Here is a 16,813-nt window from a genome sequence, read left to right as displayed (position 1 = left end):
GATGTAGATGTATTAACAGAGAGTATAAAAGGCAATTGTAGTGAAAATTCAGCTGGCCATCTGTGCATTCCCATTGCTAACAATATTACCAACTTTTGTTTAACAAATATATGAGCCTTTGTCCTCTAGTAGTGCAGCTCCTTACACTTTCTGCTGTCTGGTGCTCAAAGTTATTTCATTAATAATACTTCTTCAGCTGTTTTTTTTCCTTGACTGTTCTCTAACCTAAATCTGTGAGATTGTCCTTAGAAAAAAATCCCAACCATCCTCCCCAGTGTTATTTGAAATAACATTAAAATATATTGAAATAACAACAAAATAATAGATTATTTTGCACGTCTATCTTAGGACTTGGCCACACGAGCATTTGTTCCAGCACTGCTGAGGGGCAGCACCCTTCAGCCATGGATGCAATATCATCTGGTAACACTGGGAATATGTACACTGGATCTGCTATTCATAGACTAGTTGATCTGGATACTCTGTTCTCTATAATCCTCATTGGTAGTGCTAGAATGCTTCTGGGGAGAAGTGGTAGGAGGCTGCAGAAACATTTGCCTGGAACTAAAGAGACAGAAATTCTGCACCTTTGAAAAGATGCAAGATTTATTTGACTTGTTCAATGCCTCAGAAAGGATCCATGTCCTTGTAAGTTAAAGAATCCAGAAGTTTGTGACTTGGTTTGTCTGCTGAGGTTGTACCTCTTGAACTTCTCACCCTGAGCCATAGAAATCACACACACACATATATATGTAGAGATACCTGCATATGTATATATGCAAACCTTGAATTGTAATACTAGTTTAGTTGGTAAAAACAGCATGCTAAGAAGAAAAAATAGTCCTAAAATAACAAATTTTTTTTCACCTTTTTCATTTTGCTAGTGTTGTTGCTGAGGCTGAAGGAATTGAGCCACTGATGAACACCTTGAAAGCCCAGAGAGATGGAGCCATTTGCAATGCCATTGCAGTGCTAACAAATCTGTCCCTGCAAGAGCCATCCCGTGTCAGAATCCAGAGCCATGGTATCATGCGTGCCCTTGTGGGGCCACTGCGCTCAACCAACAGCCAAGTGCAGAGCAAAGCACTGTTTGCTGTGGCTGCCTTTGGTTGTGATGCTGAGGCACGAGCTGAGGTAAAACTCTTTGAGGTTGTGGTTGTTGATAACATTTCTGTATTTGAGGTGGGAATTATATTAACCAGGAATCTGTTGTGTCTGACCTAGAAGTCCTGAGCTTTCTATGTAGTTACTTATTTTTGTGATACTTGTTCTGCTGAATTTAGCTCAGCTTTTAGGAGATTTTGGAAAGGGTTTTCTTTAACTTAAATTTTCATGACTGTGTTTGCTTGCCCCAAATTAATGCTTTACAGCTTTTCAGTGACTTCAATGAATTTTCACCAGGGCTGTATCTTGATCTGAATATTTAGGAGCATTAAATGTCAAGGTTTCTTTCAGCTGCAACTGTCGGCTGAACTTTGAAGATGAGAAGTTCTGTCCTCTTTCCTCTCCCTCAGTGTTCTGCTGCCCATTTTCAAGGCCTGAACGGCAATGTCTGACCTTGATTAATGAGATACTGGATGTGCATGGAGTAAATGTATTTCAGACAAAACTCAAAATATAATTAATCCTTTGATCAGTGACATCCAGCAAGTTGGACTCTTTGCTGTTTATGAATTGGTCATAGTATTTTCTTCTCATAAATAAGAATGATGCTATGTGCATTCATAAATCATAAGCTAGGGTTTTCTCATGGGTCAAGGCTATTAATTAGGACATGAATAAGGGGCATAGATAATTAATCTACTTCTTTCAGTGTCCTTAAAATGTCTTTCTCTTCGAAAATCCAAATGAGCAATATTTCCTCCAGCATGTATAGGAAAGATACTGTAGCACACAAGAGAATAGGATGTTAATAAGATTGTCATACATACAATACAAATTCAAATGTATTGTGATGTAAATTAGTTGCTAGGAGGCACCAGAACACAGAAAAAGCTGTGTAACTCTCTGTGTCAGTCTTGGGTTGCATAGTCTCTTCGGGTTCCACACCACAGCCTAATAACTGAAAAGTAGGGCAGAGCCAGAAGGGATGTCTGCCTTGTACCACTCTAAAGCTGCAGCCTATGCAGAGTTCACAGAAGCACAGAATCCCCGTAAATGACCTTTTTTTCAGCCCACTGTAGATTTTCTACAAAGCTTGAATGTTTTGGGAAGTGAATTTCACAGGCTATTCTTGCTGGGAGAGATGAAATATGTAAGTGGCAATGTTTTCACTTTTCTAATAGTTAAGAGAAGTAGGCGGGCTGGGACCACTGGTTGAATTGCTGCAGTCTAAGAATGACGAAGTCAGAAGAAATGCCTGTTGGGCTGTTATGGTCTGTGGAAGCGATGAACTAACTGCCGTTGAACTGTGCAGGCTAGGGTGAGTAGAAATAGTATCAAAACTCAAAAGAAAATTTTTAATGTGAGAACTCAATTTAAGTCAGTCTTTACATATTTATAGCAGAATAACAAAGCGTTCTGATAAGCTGAAACTACTTTTGCACCACAGATGTTACAGATGAGATGGTATTGATTTTAAGGAACAGAATCATCTAACAAAATGTAAGCTTGTAGAGAGAACTGTCTAGAACAATAAGACATTTATTGTTTCTGTGACTGAATTAGGCTTTATATTGAAGAGACTTTATATCCGTCAATATTAGGGACTACAGTGCCCCATACATTTGAAACTGAAATAAAGGTTTCAGACTAATTTTAATATACTGTAAATTGCACTTACTATACACAGGCTAGATTTGATTTACAAGCTCTGGTTAACTGCAGTTGTTCTGAAGTGTCATGGAAAAGTGGCTCTGTTTTTTTCTTTCTTAGGAACTGCTGGTTCCATATATTAATATCTGAATTACAAAAGCTTGTTTAGGTTATAAGAATTATGACATGAGACTCCTCAGACAAGGCAACTTACAGTTACTGTTAAATTAAAATATATGTAATTGCCCTGCTCCCTCTACTGGGCACTTATCTGGTGACTGCACAGATACTTTAAATTCATCTATGAGGGAATTTCTGAGACTCTCAGAAATTCAGATCAGGAGGGGACCTCAAAGGTGATATTATCCATCTATCCTGGTGTAAGACTGCATAAGGTACAGTGACATATTTTGGCTTGGGTAAATACTGCTCCTGCAGGTGTTTCACAACTTTCTGAGGTAGCCTGTTCCAGTCTGGAATATCCTTACACTTAGAAGGGGTTTCTCAGTTTTAAATATCCCTTAAAACAAGTCATGTTGTCGTGCTTTCAGTGAGGTTGAATAAACACTTTTTATAGCAATTTGAGTTTAACTCACTGAATTTTCTTTGTTCATGTCCCTCTCTGTTTCTTTTTCATGACAAAGTAAAAATATTAGACAAGTTTTGTTTGTATCATTTCATCACACGTCTCTGAATTTCTATAATTTTTTATGCCGTTTTGAAGTACCATCTCCCAGCCTGGATGAGGTACTTCAGGTGAGGTCATCCCACCATCAAATATAGCTCATTAATTATTTTCTCTGTCTTGCATATAGCACTGTTGTTATTTAATCCCTTTTTGTGACTGTATTGAAGCAGGACTCTAATGTATGTATCCTTTGAGTTTGACTGCATATTATTGATAATAATACATTAAGCATAGTTTTTCAGCTAGTCAGGCACTATTTCATTTTATTTGCATGTAGATCATATTTCCCTGACTTGTTTATAAGTATCCAAGTAGGAATAAGTGAAAAGCCTTATAAAAGTCAAAATATATCTCAAATTCAGCTCATATCTCACATCTACTTCTGCCTGTATGTTAAGTCAATTACCCAATTGCAGCAAGGATTAGATTGACTTTTCATGATTGATTCTTGTCAAATACATAATGGCTATTTCTCATCACTTGTTGCTTGCCAACTGATGGTTTAATAATTTGATACAGTGTTTTTGGACACTGAAATTTGGCTGAATGATCTCTATTATAATTTCTTTGTTCATAGTTTTTTCAAAACTAGATAGTATCTTTCCCCTTCTCCACTCTCCAGCCATCTAGCCTAGACTTTTCCAATACGATTATAAATAGTTCCAATGTTGCTTTTGCAAATTCATAGAATATATGAGGTAAGTATCCTCAGGGACTTCTAACCTTGTCTCCTCAAACTTATCCTAAACATTTTAAGATTACTGTTGTTACCTCCTTGTTAATATTACTGCCGGGCATCTGCTTGAAACCTTTCTATGAAAACTGAAGCAAAAAAGGCATCAGACTCCTTTTTTCCTGTTTTTTGGTTTGTTTTTTTTTTTTTCCATTCCTGAACAGTTTTAGAACTGCAGTATGTTTTTCAGTTTGTTTTATTTTCTTAGTGAGGTTTTCCTAAGTTTTTCAGGTCAAAAGTTGTCAGTTTGTGGTTTCAGCACCAGAAAAATCTTAAGAAAGTAATTCCTGTCCTCCCATGTCCCCACATTACTATTTGTTTCCATCTCCATACTGCAAGAATCCTGCCATTCTGGTGGTGTTACAACTCCTTGTGTTTCCATTCTTGTTCATAGCAAACATCTGCCAGCTGTGCTCCCCCAAACACAGTAACAGTCCTAGACCAGAAGGATTCACACATTGCATAATGCACAACTGAATCTGCAAATTGCCTTGCATCTGAAAAGAGTGAGAGAGGGAGAGAGGTTACCTGGACTGTATCATATGGTTGGCTCTGATCATTATTCCTTTTACATCTTTTTTATTCTACTAAATTCTCTATGGTGCATAAGATTCTTCTAGATAAAAGGTTGTGGCATCCTGTCTGCATTTCTTTAGGTAGCATTTAACAACCTAAAGGAATTGCTTTTGCTTTTGAGCACTGCATGGTGTTTTCCTTCCCTAGAGAAGGAATTCAGTGCAGCACAGCCACTCCTTGCTGGCCCAGAGGGCACAGGATCAGCACTTGGAAGTGAATCTATCTTGATCTTGGTAATGCTGAAAACTAACTCTGAGCTGTATAATAACATTTGTTTAGTATTTAATGATGAATTAGCCTTTGTATTTTATTTATCAGTGCTTTAGACATCCTAGAAGAAATTAATCTGTCAACAAAGCGTAAAAATAAGTTTAGTGAAGCTGCTCTGGAAAAACTACTTGATAACAATCTTTGCCAAAAGTACAGCCAGATGGGATATTTATCATCAAGAAATATCATTACTAATGGATTCTATGATTGTGGTCAGGTAAGCTATTCTAAACAAATTACTCTATTTAGAAAGAGTAAAATTTTCCTCTTAATTTAGAAAGAGTACTGTAGCAACAGCCAAAATCTGGTTACAGAAAAGACTTTGTTTTCCTATCCTGAAATTTCACAGCTGTTATACAGATCTCTTTTGATTATCTTTCTTAATGGATGAAATCATCTTCATGGTATTCCCTAGCTGTGATCTTCCCAATCCTATCTGATCTGTTCAGACCTTTCCAGATCCTTTCTCAAACTTTAGCTCTTCTGGTCTCTTTCCCTGCACTATACTTAATGCTAACTTGACACTGTATGACCTGTGGACGTTTTGTTTGTTCATTTTTACATAAGGAAGCAAAGAGTTCATATTTTTACCTCGGTCATGACCCTTTCTCTCACAAAAGAAGTGTTTGTATATAAAGACTGACTCTGGTATCACTTATTAGTGCTGTGCTCAATTTAAATCTGAGAAGGATTTTTCAAAATACCCAGATGCATTAGAAATACTAGTCTTACTGACACTCAGTGAAATACCTGCTCCTAACGCACTTGGTTGCTTTTGAAAACTCCATCCTTCTGAAGGCTGTAAAGTCTTCAGAGGCAGGAACATTTCCTTATTCTGGAACTGTTTGAAATTCTTCCAACCAATAACTACAAGCTAAAATATTTATACACAATTTTTTCTAAGAAAAATTGATGAAGAAAATGTGAATTAAGTAGAAAATAATTTCAGATATTTTGAATAGATTTATAAGTTCTTACACAGACTTTGGTTTAAGGTTAGGAATTTTAAATTACTGTTTAGGTATCTTTTAAAGATATTTTTTCTCTGCATCTTTAACTGAACAGAACACCTTATATTTTATGCTAATTTTCTTGTAGACAAAACATGGAGGGAAATTTTTGTCTTTGGAAGAACTAAGCCAGCAAGAGCTTACTGACCGGCGGGCAATAATCTTCATTAATGCTAAACCCCAGGAAAAGTGAGTCATGATCTACTCGTGTTTGTTGTAATAGCTCATCTTTTTAATGGTTTTCACTGTTTCCATTACAAACTTAATTCTATCTATCTATCTATCTATCTATCTATCTATCTATCTATCTATCCACACATACATATAAATATCTATTTTATTCCCAGCACAATGCTTTTATGTCCTAGGAAGCAAAACATTTGTATTTTATAAAATAAGAATTTGGAAAAAAGCTTATTCAGTTGAGTTGCTTTATTTATCTTAGCCTTGAAGACTCATTCATTTAACACTCTTTGATTCTTGATGATGGGACACTCAGTGTTTTATTAGTTATAACAAAGCTTGTCATCTGCTGTAGTAATTATGTCATCTGAGCTGAATGTCAACATTCGACAATGAAACCTATGATTTGATGGTCCTCTTGTACAGACAAATGCATGGAATTTTAAGCACATCATTCCAAGGGGTGGGACAAAGCCAAACATTAAGCTCTCAGGCTTGATAAAGAACCTGTGTCCATTTCTTCTCTGTTTAAGTTGAAGCCAGCCTAACAAATCTTCTTAGATTTGAATGCAGGAAGTTGGTACTGGGCTTGTTTAACTGGGAGCCATTTCCTGTAAACCGTCGCACAGATCAAAGATCACTCTACCAATATTTTGTAAGTCCAAAAATTTCTTCTCTGTCAACACATCACATATTTGGGTTACAATGTCATTAGCTTCCCTTTTAAGCTTGTATATGACACCATAAAGATGTCTGGGAATATCTATGACAAATTAGACTTCCATGCTCTTTGTTGATCCCTAGAGCTGTCTTTAACTATCAAGTCTTCATTCTTTGACTTTGATACAGATGCTTGCTTTTGCACTTTGGCAGCAGCCTTGCTCCCCAGTTACTTTTGTGTACATCGTTGGGCATTCACCAATCTCAGAAGGAAAAAAGAACTCTAGCACAAGAACTGGCAGGGCTCATTGGCAGAGCTTTAAACCAGGCTGGAAGGAGGAAATGGACAAAGCCAGGCCGGCCAGTGATGAGTGATGGAATGGTGTGTCAAAACTTGAGGAAAGGAACACTGATGGGATCCCTCAATCTGCCTCAGGAAGTGTTGGCTACAATGTACCACACCTGAAATTTCCACACTAAAGCACCCAGCACAAGGGACAAGCGAGGGGAATCCAGGCTTTGGCCCAGTCACAGAGATTTGACATCACTGGCATCAGTGAAACCTGGTGGGATGAGTCCTGTGCCTGGAGTGCCCTGTTGGATGGTTACAGGCTCTTCAGGAGGGACAGGCACAGCAGGAGAGGTGAAGGGATGGCACTGTATGGAACAGAAGGGGTAGAATGTATGGAGCTCACAGCTGGCAATGGCACAGTTGAGAGCCTCTGGATAAGAATCAAGGGACAAACAAACAAACAAATAATGCAGATGCCATCGTGGGAGTCCACTACAGGCCTCCTGGCCAGGACAATGATGAATTATTCTTTGAGGAACTAAGGGTCTCTTCCAAATCAACTGCCCTTGTCCTTATGAGAGACTTCAACTTGCCAGAAATTAACTGAGAACATCACACAACTGGTACAACACAGGCCAGAAGATTCCTAAAAACCCGAATGACAACGTTATGGAACAGGCTTGGAAAGATGCCCTCCTTCATCTACTCCTGGTCAGCAAGGTGGATCTTGTGAGCAAGTGGAGATTGGTGGCTGTCTTGACCACAGTGATCACGAAGTGATTAAGTTTAAAATCTCTGTTAACAGAAGGAAAAATGTAAAAAACTCAGTTCTTGACTGGAGGAGACCAGACCTCAGACTGCTCAGGGAATTAGTGAGTAAGATCCTCTGGGAACATGTTTTTGCAGATGCTGGCATCTGTCAGTGTTGGTCACTTTTTAAACATCACCTCCTAAGGGCACAAGAGCAGACAATTCCCAAATGTCAGAAGTCAAGCAGATGAGACAGAAGGCATCTTGGTTGAACAGGAATTGTCTCTTTCTTTTCTCAGGGGAGACCTCATGGCAATCTTCAACTTCCTCATGAGGGGAAGAGGAGGGTCAGGCACTGATCTCTTCTCTGTGGTGACAGTGACAGGGCTTGAGGGAATGGCCTGAGGTTGTGTCAGGGGAGGTTTAGGTTGGATACTAGGAAAAGATTCTTTCCCTAGAGAATGGTGGAGCACTGGAATACCTGCCCAGGGAAGTGGTCACAGTACTAAGCATGACAGAGTTCAAGAAATCTTTGGACAATGCTCTCAGGCACATGGTGTGACTCTTGGGGATGGTTCTGTGCCAGGAGTTGGGTATGATGATCTTGATGGGTCGCTTCCAACTCAGGATATTCTGTCATTCTATGATTCCATACTTCATTTTTGATCCCTGAATTAATGTCTGTTTTTTTAGTAGTTATGTTATTTCTTTCACTTATATACAACCTGTGAATATCCTTTAGAATCCAAACTCCATTTTCATAGCTTCACATGCAAATATTAACTCTGAAAATAACATGCAAAAATATCTTATTCTGTTTCAGTGTTGTAGTAGAGAAGGTACAAGATGAATCACGGCCTGTTTCAAGAGTAAGCAGCAAAGAAAAAATAAGGTATGGTTCTCAGATTTACTAGTTGTCAATGTTCTGTTGTTCCTCTAAAACTAGAAATAGAAGTCTGAGAAAATAGTGAGAGACAGTTTCTGAATGGAGTACAAATACCTAAACACAATGTTAAATATATTTTTGGAGTCTTTCTTTCACCTCCTATTTGCAGTAATACTCCTTTGTCTATCTTAGTGATTATTTGTCCTCTAACAGCTCACATTTATTTGCTCTTTTTTTTCTTCATTATCCCTTGGAAGCAGTGAAATACTATTATTTTACAGCTTGACAACCGAGACACCGGGAAATTATACTAGAAGTTTGTTCTCAGTTTAGAACCTAAACCGAGATATAACCTAAACATAAAATGTTCCTACACTGCCTATATGCATCCTTTTTTCCAGATTTAATCTCTTCCAGTGCAGTTGACAGATGACTAAAAGCTGAGAAGAGTGTGCTCAGAGCTGTCCTGATTTTTAGGCAACTAGCCTAAAAATGCTTCACTCTTGCAGCACTTGTCCTGACCCATACCATGCACTAGATACAATGCTGCAGTCTCTCTCTTCACACCAAGTAGATCAGAACCTCTATTCTTGTAGTGGAAAATTAATCTCCTTCTTTTACAGAAAGAGGATTTGAATCTGTCCCTCACACCTGCAGATAGCTGACCACAAGATATTTGGGGTTTAGCAGTTCTCTTTGTGGTTTGTTGAAGCTGATCACTAATGATGAGGTGTAATGAACAAGGCTTTTTACTTGAGCTGTTCAGGTACTTAACTCTCCTTATTCTCACCAAGACCAGGCTTCTAGTCCTTGTCTAATATAAAATACTTAACCTGTAGTTTGTTCCTGTGGGAGGAAGCTGAGCCATGGTGTCCCAACTGTCCTTCCTGGAAAACAGCAGCACAATCATGACCACAACAGTGCCTTCTGGAGAAGGCAGGTGTACATGCCTGATTCCAGGGGAATCCAAAAGCAGTCCAAATCGAGCCTCCTTGCTGTCAATGGAATGTTCTCTAGTCCTTGATAGGAATGTGATACAACCTACAACTCTCCTTGGCTTTTCTGTTAGCTAACTTAGTGAGCTGACCATTTGTCATGCTGGTTTCTGTGGGTCCCAGTCCTGACTTCTTAATTTTCCTTTCTTTATGGTAAAGGGAGCCTTGGCAATGGCTAAGGGCTGTGAGTTGTAGTCAGTGATGGACATTAGAAAATGCTAAGTGCCACAGGGTTAGAAAAAAAGGAGAAATGGTGTGTCTGTTTTAGGAGCTGATGTACTGTGTTTCCAATTTTTATTTTGGAGCTCATTCATGAACTATGATACCCTACTGCCTGTACAGGTGTTTTATTGTCAGAGATAATGGCTAATTTCTGATGCTGCTTGTATAATTCTGTATCTGCACTTGAGAAATTAAATGTGCAGTAAGAAAATCGAGACAAAACTGAAACCTACTTTTGATCTCAATAGTTCAATGGTATCTCCAGTAGGGGAAAACCAGAAGTTACCTGGACAATGGTGTTCACTCAGCAAAAGCATCACTAGAGAAAAGGCTTAAAGTATTATACTTTGAGTTATATTTGAATGTGTTTGAATTATATCAACTTGTTTAGAACAGACATACAAATAATTGACAGATAGTAGCTACTAAATGTGAATGTCTGAGGTTTTGACTTGAATAAATTGTCAGGCTAGTCTATCCAAAAGTTATCGACTTATAAGGCAGACATTGCCATTTGACTAGTTCCTTGGACTGCAAGCACTTCTGAAATTCAGTTTAAATAATTTTATAGTAGATACCTGAAATGGATTGTATGAATCACATTGTGCAAGGTCCCTGTTTCAGGATGCACCAGAGTAGATACAGCAGCATGAGTGCCTTAGGAGGCCTGTCCCAGCTTCTGCTCCCCTGCAGGTCCTCCTGCTGCCCCATGGGCCCTGCTCGTGACCCACTGTAGCTATGCCTTTACTCAAAGGGAACAGAGGCAAGGGGAGATACTGAGCCCCAGCTATGTTTTCTCTGTTTCAGTGGGGAGTTCCTTCACCTTGGAAGATGCTCTAGAGTCATAGGCCATTTTGTATAGTCTCAGGATAAGGGAGACTTGTTCTGACATGATAATATATTTGTTTATTACAGTGTGTGATGAGGATACACTTGGATAGTTGGTTTTAATGTAATTTATGTCAATTACTATGTAAATGACTGCTTTGTTTGCAACCATAATTCTTTTGAAAAGCAAAAAAATGTTTTTTCAGGAAAAAAGCAAGTATCTGTCTCAATTTCCCATAGTAAACCTTGCAGGGGTATAAGGACTCCTTTCTTGGAGTATGAAATAATTGCTTTTGAATGTCATGGTCAAGTTGTATGATTTATAACCCCATTGTCATTCATTTTGAAACCATAATTCATACATCATTATTATTATTAATTTGTGAGATATATGGGAGTTACTTGAAGGTCAGTAGCTGACTCCAAGTCTCAAACATGCTTAGACTTTTTCCTACATATTTTTTCCTTTGATCATATGTTTCTGTTCATCATTATTTTGCAAAGTTCTACTGAACATTGTTTAAAGCCATTGTTTTGAAGAAATGATACTACTTTATATAAACCATAGTTGAAAGCCAAGAGAAAGGGCAATTGTAATTGTCTGCTGGAAAGGTTTGAATTAGATGTGAGGAAGTGCCTAGTTGATAGTTTGACATATATTTTCATTGACATCAACATTTTTAATCAGGAAGTTTTGTATCTGATATGCACATTGACTGGGCTAAAATATTATATTTAATGTAGACTAATAAATGTGTGCTTATTCCATCCTATGTTTCAGGACTGAATTTAAGAAAATACTTCCCAATGCTCAATTGTTCCTTTTCAAAAGAGAACCAGGGCATTTAAGCTATGCAAAATGGGAAAGAAATGGGTGTCATGGCTGCTTTTTGATGGTAGAATATCGGGTGCCTTCTTCCTCCAGCTGATGCTCTGGTGACCTGCTGGACTCTTGTACTAAAGTTGCAAAGAATCAGAAACAGCTTGGAGACTATTAAAGTACCATGAGTTCTGCTTTGCAATACTCCTCTGCTTTCACAGCAAGTAGCCTCACTACTAGGAAGACAGCTCTGAGAAATGAGAGTGATTTTTTTTCTCATGTCACAATTCCTGCTGGCAAGAAAACGGGGATTAAAAAAAGGGGGCAGGAAAAAAGACAGTAGAAGTCTCCTGTAGTGGTTACCAGTTATTTTATAGCACTGAGCTGTAAGACAGCAGCTCCTCAGGTTCTTATGAGATAAAGATTGGACAGATGTGATGAACTGAAGAGTTGAGGAGTAAGGTAGAGACAAGTGTGGAAGACAACCTTAAATCAGTTCTTCCACCAAGGAACAGAACGTAGTCATACCTGAGAGAAATAAGCAGCAGCAAAAACCCTAACAAATCACTGTTCAAACCCATCTCTCTCAGGTGTTTTGTTCCTGAACATTTGAAAGGAGGAGAATAACTGTGATTCTAGAGTTATTTGAATAGATAAGAATAGGAAACAAATTCTCCTATAGCACTGTAATTTAATGGTGCACTTCTCATAGAGAAAAGAAAGTACTGAGAGGAAAAAAGGAAGAAGGGGAAAAAGGGAAAATGGTGAAGAAACAAGAATTACAGCATTTGTAAACCTTCTAAACTGGACACCAGAGAGTTGGGAATAATTCAGGATTTTTAAAAAATGGTATTTTAACCATAATGTACAAATGGATAAGCAGATAGCTATTTAATCTAGCATTATAAGGTTCTCTGGCTATAGTTAGATAGAGTCAAATTAGATAAAGAAAACTGTTTGCCTGCTTTTTTCCAAGTGTAAGTGTAATTAATAACCAGAACAGTTTATTTAAGAGAGTGGTGAATTTTCTATAATTTTAAGATTAAATCTTAATTGGTTATCCTTCTAAAATAATGTGCTTTGTGACACCTATGAAAAGGGCTTTTTGTGAATATGGTAAATCTCAATAGATTAAAGAAAAGTTTGCAAAGTATTCTGAAGACAAATTGCTTGAATTCAACTACTGATAATGGTGTATGCCCTTTTGCTTTGTTCAATGCCTTCCATCTTAAGAGTGCTATTCATAGTATAAATTTTAAGGATAATTTGAAGAGCATGCAATAATGATAGTGTGTCCTGGAGCCATGTACTCTAGTGGTCCTTTATTTCTTTTATTCTTTTATTCTTTTTCTTTCCAAGATCAGCATAAGTATTATAGATTTTTTAAAAAAACATGCCAGACTGTTAAACGAAGGAAAGAAGTTTTGTTGTATTTCACAGTAAAAATTTTCAGGGAATTTTTCTATGTTGAGAAAAGACATAATGCTTACAAAACACTAAACACAGAAAAGACATAATGCTTACAAAACACAGTTTCATGTGTTCCCACGAATGAAAGATCCTAAACTGTCTGATGTTATAGACCTTAAAAATACCTCTGGCAAGATACTGATTTTATAGTGCTGCTAACTTATGAAATGCAGAGTATTTAATTTAAGCATTCATTTATACTTCTGCTGGGTGCTTAAGATGCCTGTATAGGATCATAGTAATTTTTCAGATCCTGAGCATTAGTAAAATATGAAGCATGTGCAATGAAAGAGTCAGCAAAAAGACGACAGACTTGTTGTAAAATCTTTCTCTGACAAGCCATGCTGTAGTTTGCATAATGCTTGAAGTACCTGAATTTGCAAGTATAGAGGCTGTCTTTTGGAATGTCCTGTCAATATTTCAGGTGTGCTTTTGATATAACTTTTTCCTCTATTTGAAGACCAGATTTTTTTCAAGTAAAAACTCATTGGAGTTAATGATTTTAGTTCATATCCATACAGAACTAAACCATAACTAAAAACATGCCCTGTATGTATATAGTAGGTAAGTATCTTCTCCTCTATATAATCCATACATGGCAAAGGCATATCAGAGCCATTAACTAAAAATAAAACGAGAATTGACAGCAATGTTAATATGGAGCTGGTGGCATTTGTTCCTAACCATCTCCTGAGGGCATGTTCCGTAAGAGCTCTCTACAGCTTTTTAGATTTTGGATATTTGTTATTAGGAGAAAAGATGTCTCCTACCTTCCACCTCTCCCTAGTCAATTTGTCTAAATGTCCTGTTGGAGAACTAATGTATTTGAATTTGAACTTTAAAGATTACAATATTCTAAATAAGTGTATAACTTTTTTTTTTTTCTATGTAAGAAAAGGGAAGGGGAAAAAAGAGGAGGAAAAACCAAAAGAAGTTACTCCAGTTACACCTCCAGTCGAGGAGGAAATAAATATAGAAAATTCCAAATGGCTACCACCACCTGATTTCATTTTAATGGATTACATTAATGATGTTTCCAAAACAATTCTACCACTAACTACTACCCGGGAACAGGTTGTGGCTCTTGCACAGTGAGTACCAAATCGTATTTCCATAAGCTGAATTGATAAAATAACTGTTTTCTTATCCAAAGTCAACTTTTTCAGAATAGTTATTTTCTCATGCTTAACTGGAATCCAAATCAGCTTTGGCCCAGAATGTTGACATATTTAGATTTTTAGAAGCTTCTAGTTCCTAATTTTGTTGCAATTTATTTATTTTAAAATAAAGTACCACTCGCAACAAAAGGGTATCAATTTCTCATTTTAAAAAATATTCTTATAAATAATTTCTTGTTATTTTTCACATTTATACAACTGTACTGATTTTTTCCAGTGAACACATTACTGCATATAGCATCTACATCATCAAGGAACCCCAGTGACCCAGGTTTTGGAAAGCCTAAAAGCATCATTAGAACCCAAATCTAATAGTCAAGATGGTTGCAAGTTACATATCATGTCTGTTCTTTCTCTTACCATCTTTCCTGTCTACTTGATTTGGAACTCCTTGGGACAGCAACTCTGTTGTATTCCGTTTTCTATAGAGCCAAAAGCATAAGACAAGTTTTCTAATATAGCTTTTAAGTGCTCTTGTAATTAATATCCTGATGATTTAATAGTGCCAAAATATTGCAATAGTGCATGTACAGACTGTTGGTATCAATGTGTGATTTATTAACTACACTGACTACTCAGCCTGGGCACCAATCACTCCAAGCAGTGTGTCTGTTTTCATCTTCTCCATCTTTATATCTTAGCAGTTTCCAGGCTGCCTCCTGAATCTGGAGAGTTTGGTGTCAGATCCTACTTACTCTCACAAAATTTGTTACTTTTACTAACTCTCATTTTTAATGAAGTCATCTAATGTGATATGAGGAATGAATCTTCCATTGATTGCAGAATTTGACAGGGCAGATATACATCCTTAACTATCCAGCTGTGTATAAATCATGCTGCCTTCCTCAAGGTGGAATCCATAAAATTCTCTTTTAAATCCACTCGTCTAACACACCAGTGAAACACTTGCAGACACACAGCCCAGTGAAACAATCATGGGAAATTTAAGTGGAATGTTTTCTGTGGGTGTTTTTCTGTCTGTGTTCCATTTCAGATGGCTGCCTGAATAGTATGTTTTGAATAGGGAGTGGGGGAAAAGGCAGCTGCAGCATCCCTCAGCAGCCTGGCAGCCTGGCTAGAGTTCCTCTTGTGCTCGTTGGGGAGGGGGTCAGGCTCAGGCTAGATGAGGGGACATCAGTAATGCTGGATGTCTCCCTTGGAACAAACACAGCACATCTTTGCATGGTGGTGAGCACATTGGTAGGGGCAGCATTGCTCTGTTTGATGAGGGCTGGCCATGGGCACACACAGCAAAAGAGACTGTGCTGAGCCCCACACATTCTCAGCTTCACCCTGTAATTCCCAGCTTCAAGATACCCTGTTTGACATTCTTGGTGAGAGCTCCCTGTGCCCATGCTATTGCAACCAGTGCTTCCTCAACTCTCAATTTTGAAAAGCAAGGCCTCAGAGGTTGCCTTGTTTATGCTGGGCAGAGGAACACGTTCACTGCCTCTGCAAGAGGAGGGGATGCAGATTTTAGCTCCCTGTCTGAAGCAATGGCTTGTGATTTTCATGTCAGCTCTGCAACATCTTGCCCAGAGTGAGAGACCTCAATAACCCTTGTGCCTGTGGCTGAGACACTGAGGGGAGCAAAGGTCTTTACATACAGTGACCCTGCAGAGGGGAGATGAAGTGGTGTGTGAATGGGGAGACTTACAACCCGGGGTTTGGTCCTGTGTGTGCACAGTCTCCCAATAGACATGGTTTTGGCAGAGCTTGCGCTGACGGTGAGTTCTGATCTATTTCTGTTTCTGTTTCTGAGCCATTTGTTTTAATGGATAAATGCCGCTCACCCCCAAAAAACTGGCTTCAGTATAAGTAAGCAATGTAGAAGATAAGTACCTTCAATGAATACAGCTGCTTTTCTATGTTAGGATCATTACCTATGGCTTTGTCATACATATTCTCATGCCTTTATTACTATTTCAAACAAATTATAGCTCTGGGGACTGTAATATGTAACTCATCTAATCTATTACCAGTAAACATGAACATCAGCTTCTTTAATTACTTACTCAGTAATTACACTGTTATTGATGACGTTTTCTGAGGACTTTGTGCCTATACTACACCTCTCCAGAATCTCTGCTTTTGCACCTTGGTTTAGGCCTGTGATAAATATGAATGACCTGAGTTGTGGTTATCTGTATTTATCAGTAAGCATATTTAAAATGCCAATTACTGAATTAAAAAAATAATTAAGCAAACGTAGAAAAAGTATTGCAAGCTTAAAGGTCATTCACTTCTTGCTTGTATACATTTCATTGTGCTACATTTTAGTGATAACTACAAGAGGAATTATAATTGATCCCAGTATGCATTTGGAACAGGTTTGTTGCAGACAAGATGGGTGGCCCTGTTGAAACAGAGAAACTACATAACTTCTGGTGGGAACTTGACATGAGTAAAATAGAATTTGGACTGAAAAGCAACATTGTGCCTATCGGGAAAATCAAAAGAGGGACGTTCTATCACAGAGCTTTACTTTTCAAGGTAAA

General features: G+C 37.9%; 1 protein-coding gene across 2 annotated transcripts in view; it reads left to right on the top strand.

Moving 5' to 3' along the window:
- The window catches only part of ARMC3 (armadillo repeat containing 3), a 51,774-nt gene that overhangs the window by 31,423 nt on the left and 3,538 nt on the right, over positions 1 to 16,813 (top strand). For both annotated transcript variants that reach the window (XM_014882151.2, XM_088160539.1), the window contains 7 exons: positions 885 to 1,134; positions 2,286 to 2,422; positions 5,070 to 5,238; positions 6,120 to 6,220; positions 8,740 to 8,808; positions 14,031 to 14,228; positions 16,646 to 16,808. In XM_014882151.2, coding sequence (XP_014737637.1) covers positions 885 to 1,134; positions 2,286 to 2,422; positions 5,070 to 5,238; positions 6,120 to 6,220; positions 8,740 to 8,808; positions 14,031 to 14,228; positions 16,646 to 16,808 — 1,087 coding nt within the window. The remainder of the gene's footprint in view (positions 1 to 884; positions 1,135 to 2,285; positions 2,423 to 5,069; positions 5,239 to 6,119; positions 6,221 to 8,739; positions 8,809 to 14,030; positions 14,229 to 16,645; positions 16,809 to 16,813) is intronic.

The sequence above is a fragment of the Sturnus vulgaris genome, chromosome 1 (genome assembly GCF_052056855.1).
Source record: "Sturnus vulgaris isolate bStuVul1 chromosome 1, bStuVul1.hap1, whole genome shotgun sequence".
Lineage (NCBI taxonomy): Eukaryota > Metazoa > Chordata > Aves > Passeriformes > Sturnidae > Sturnus > Sturnus vulgaris.
The sequence above is the reverse complement of the archived record's forward strand: the minus strand, read 5'-3'. Positions and strand labels throughout refer to the sequence as shown.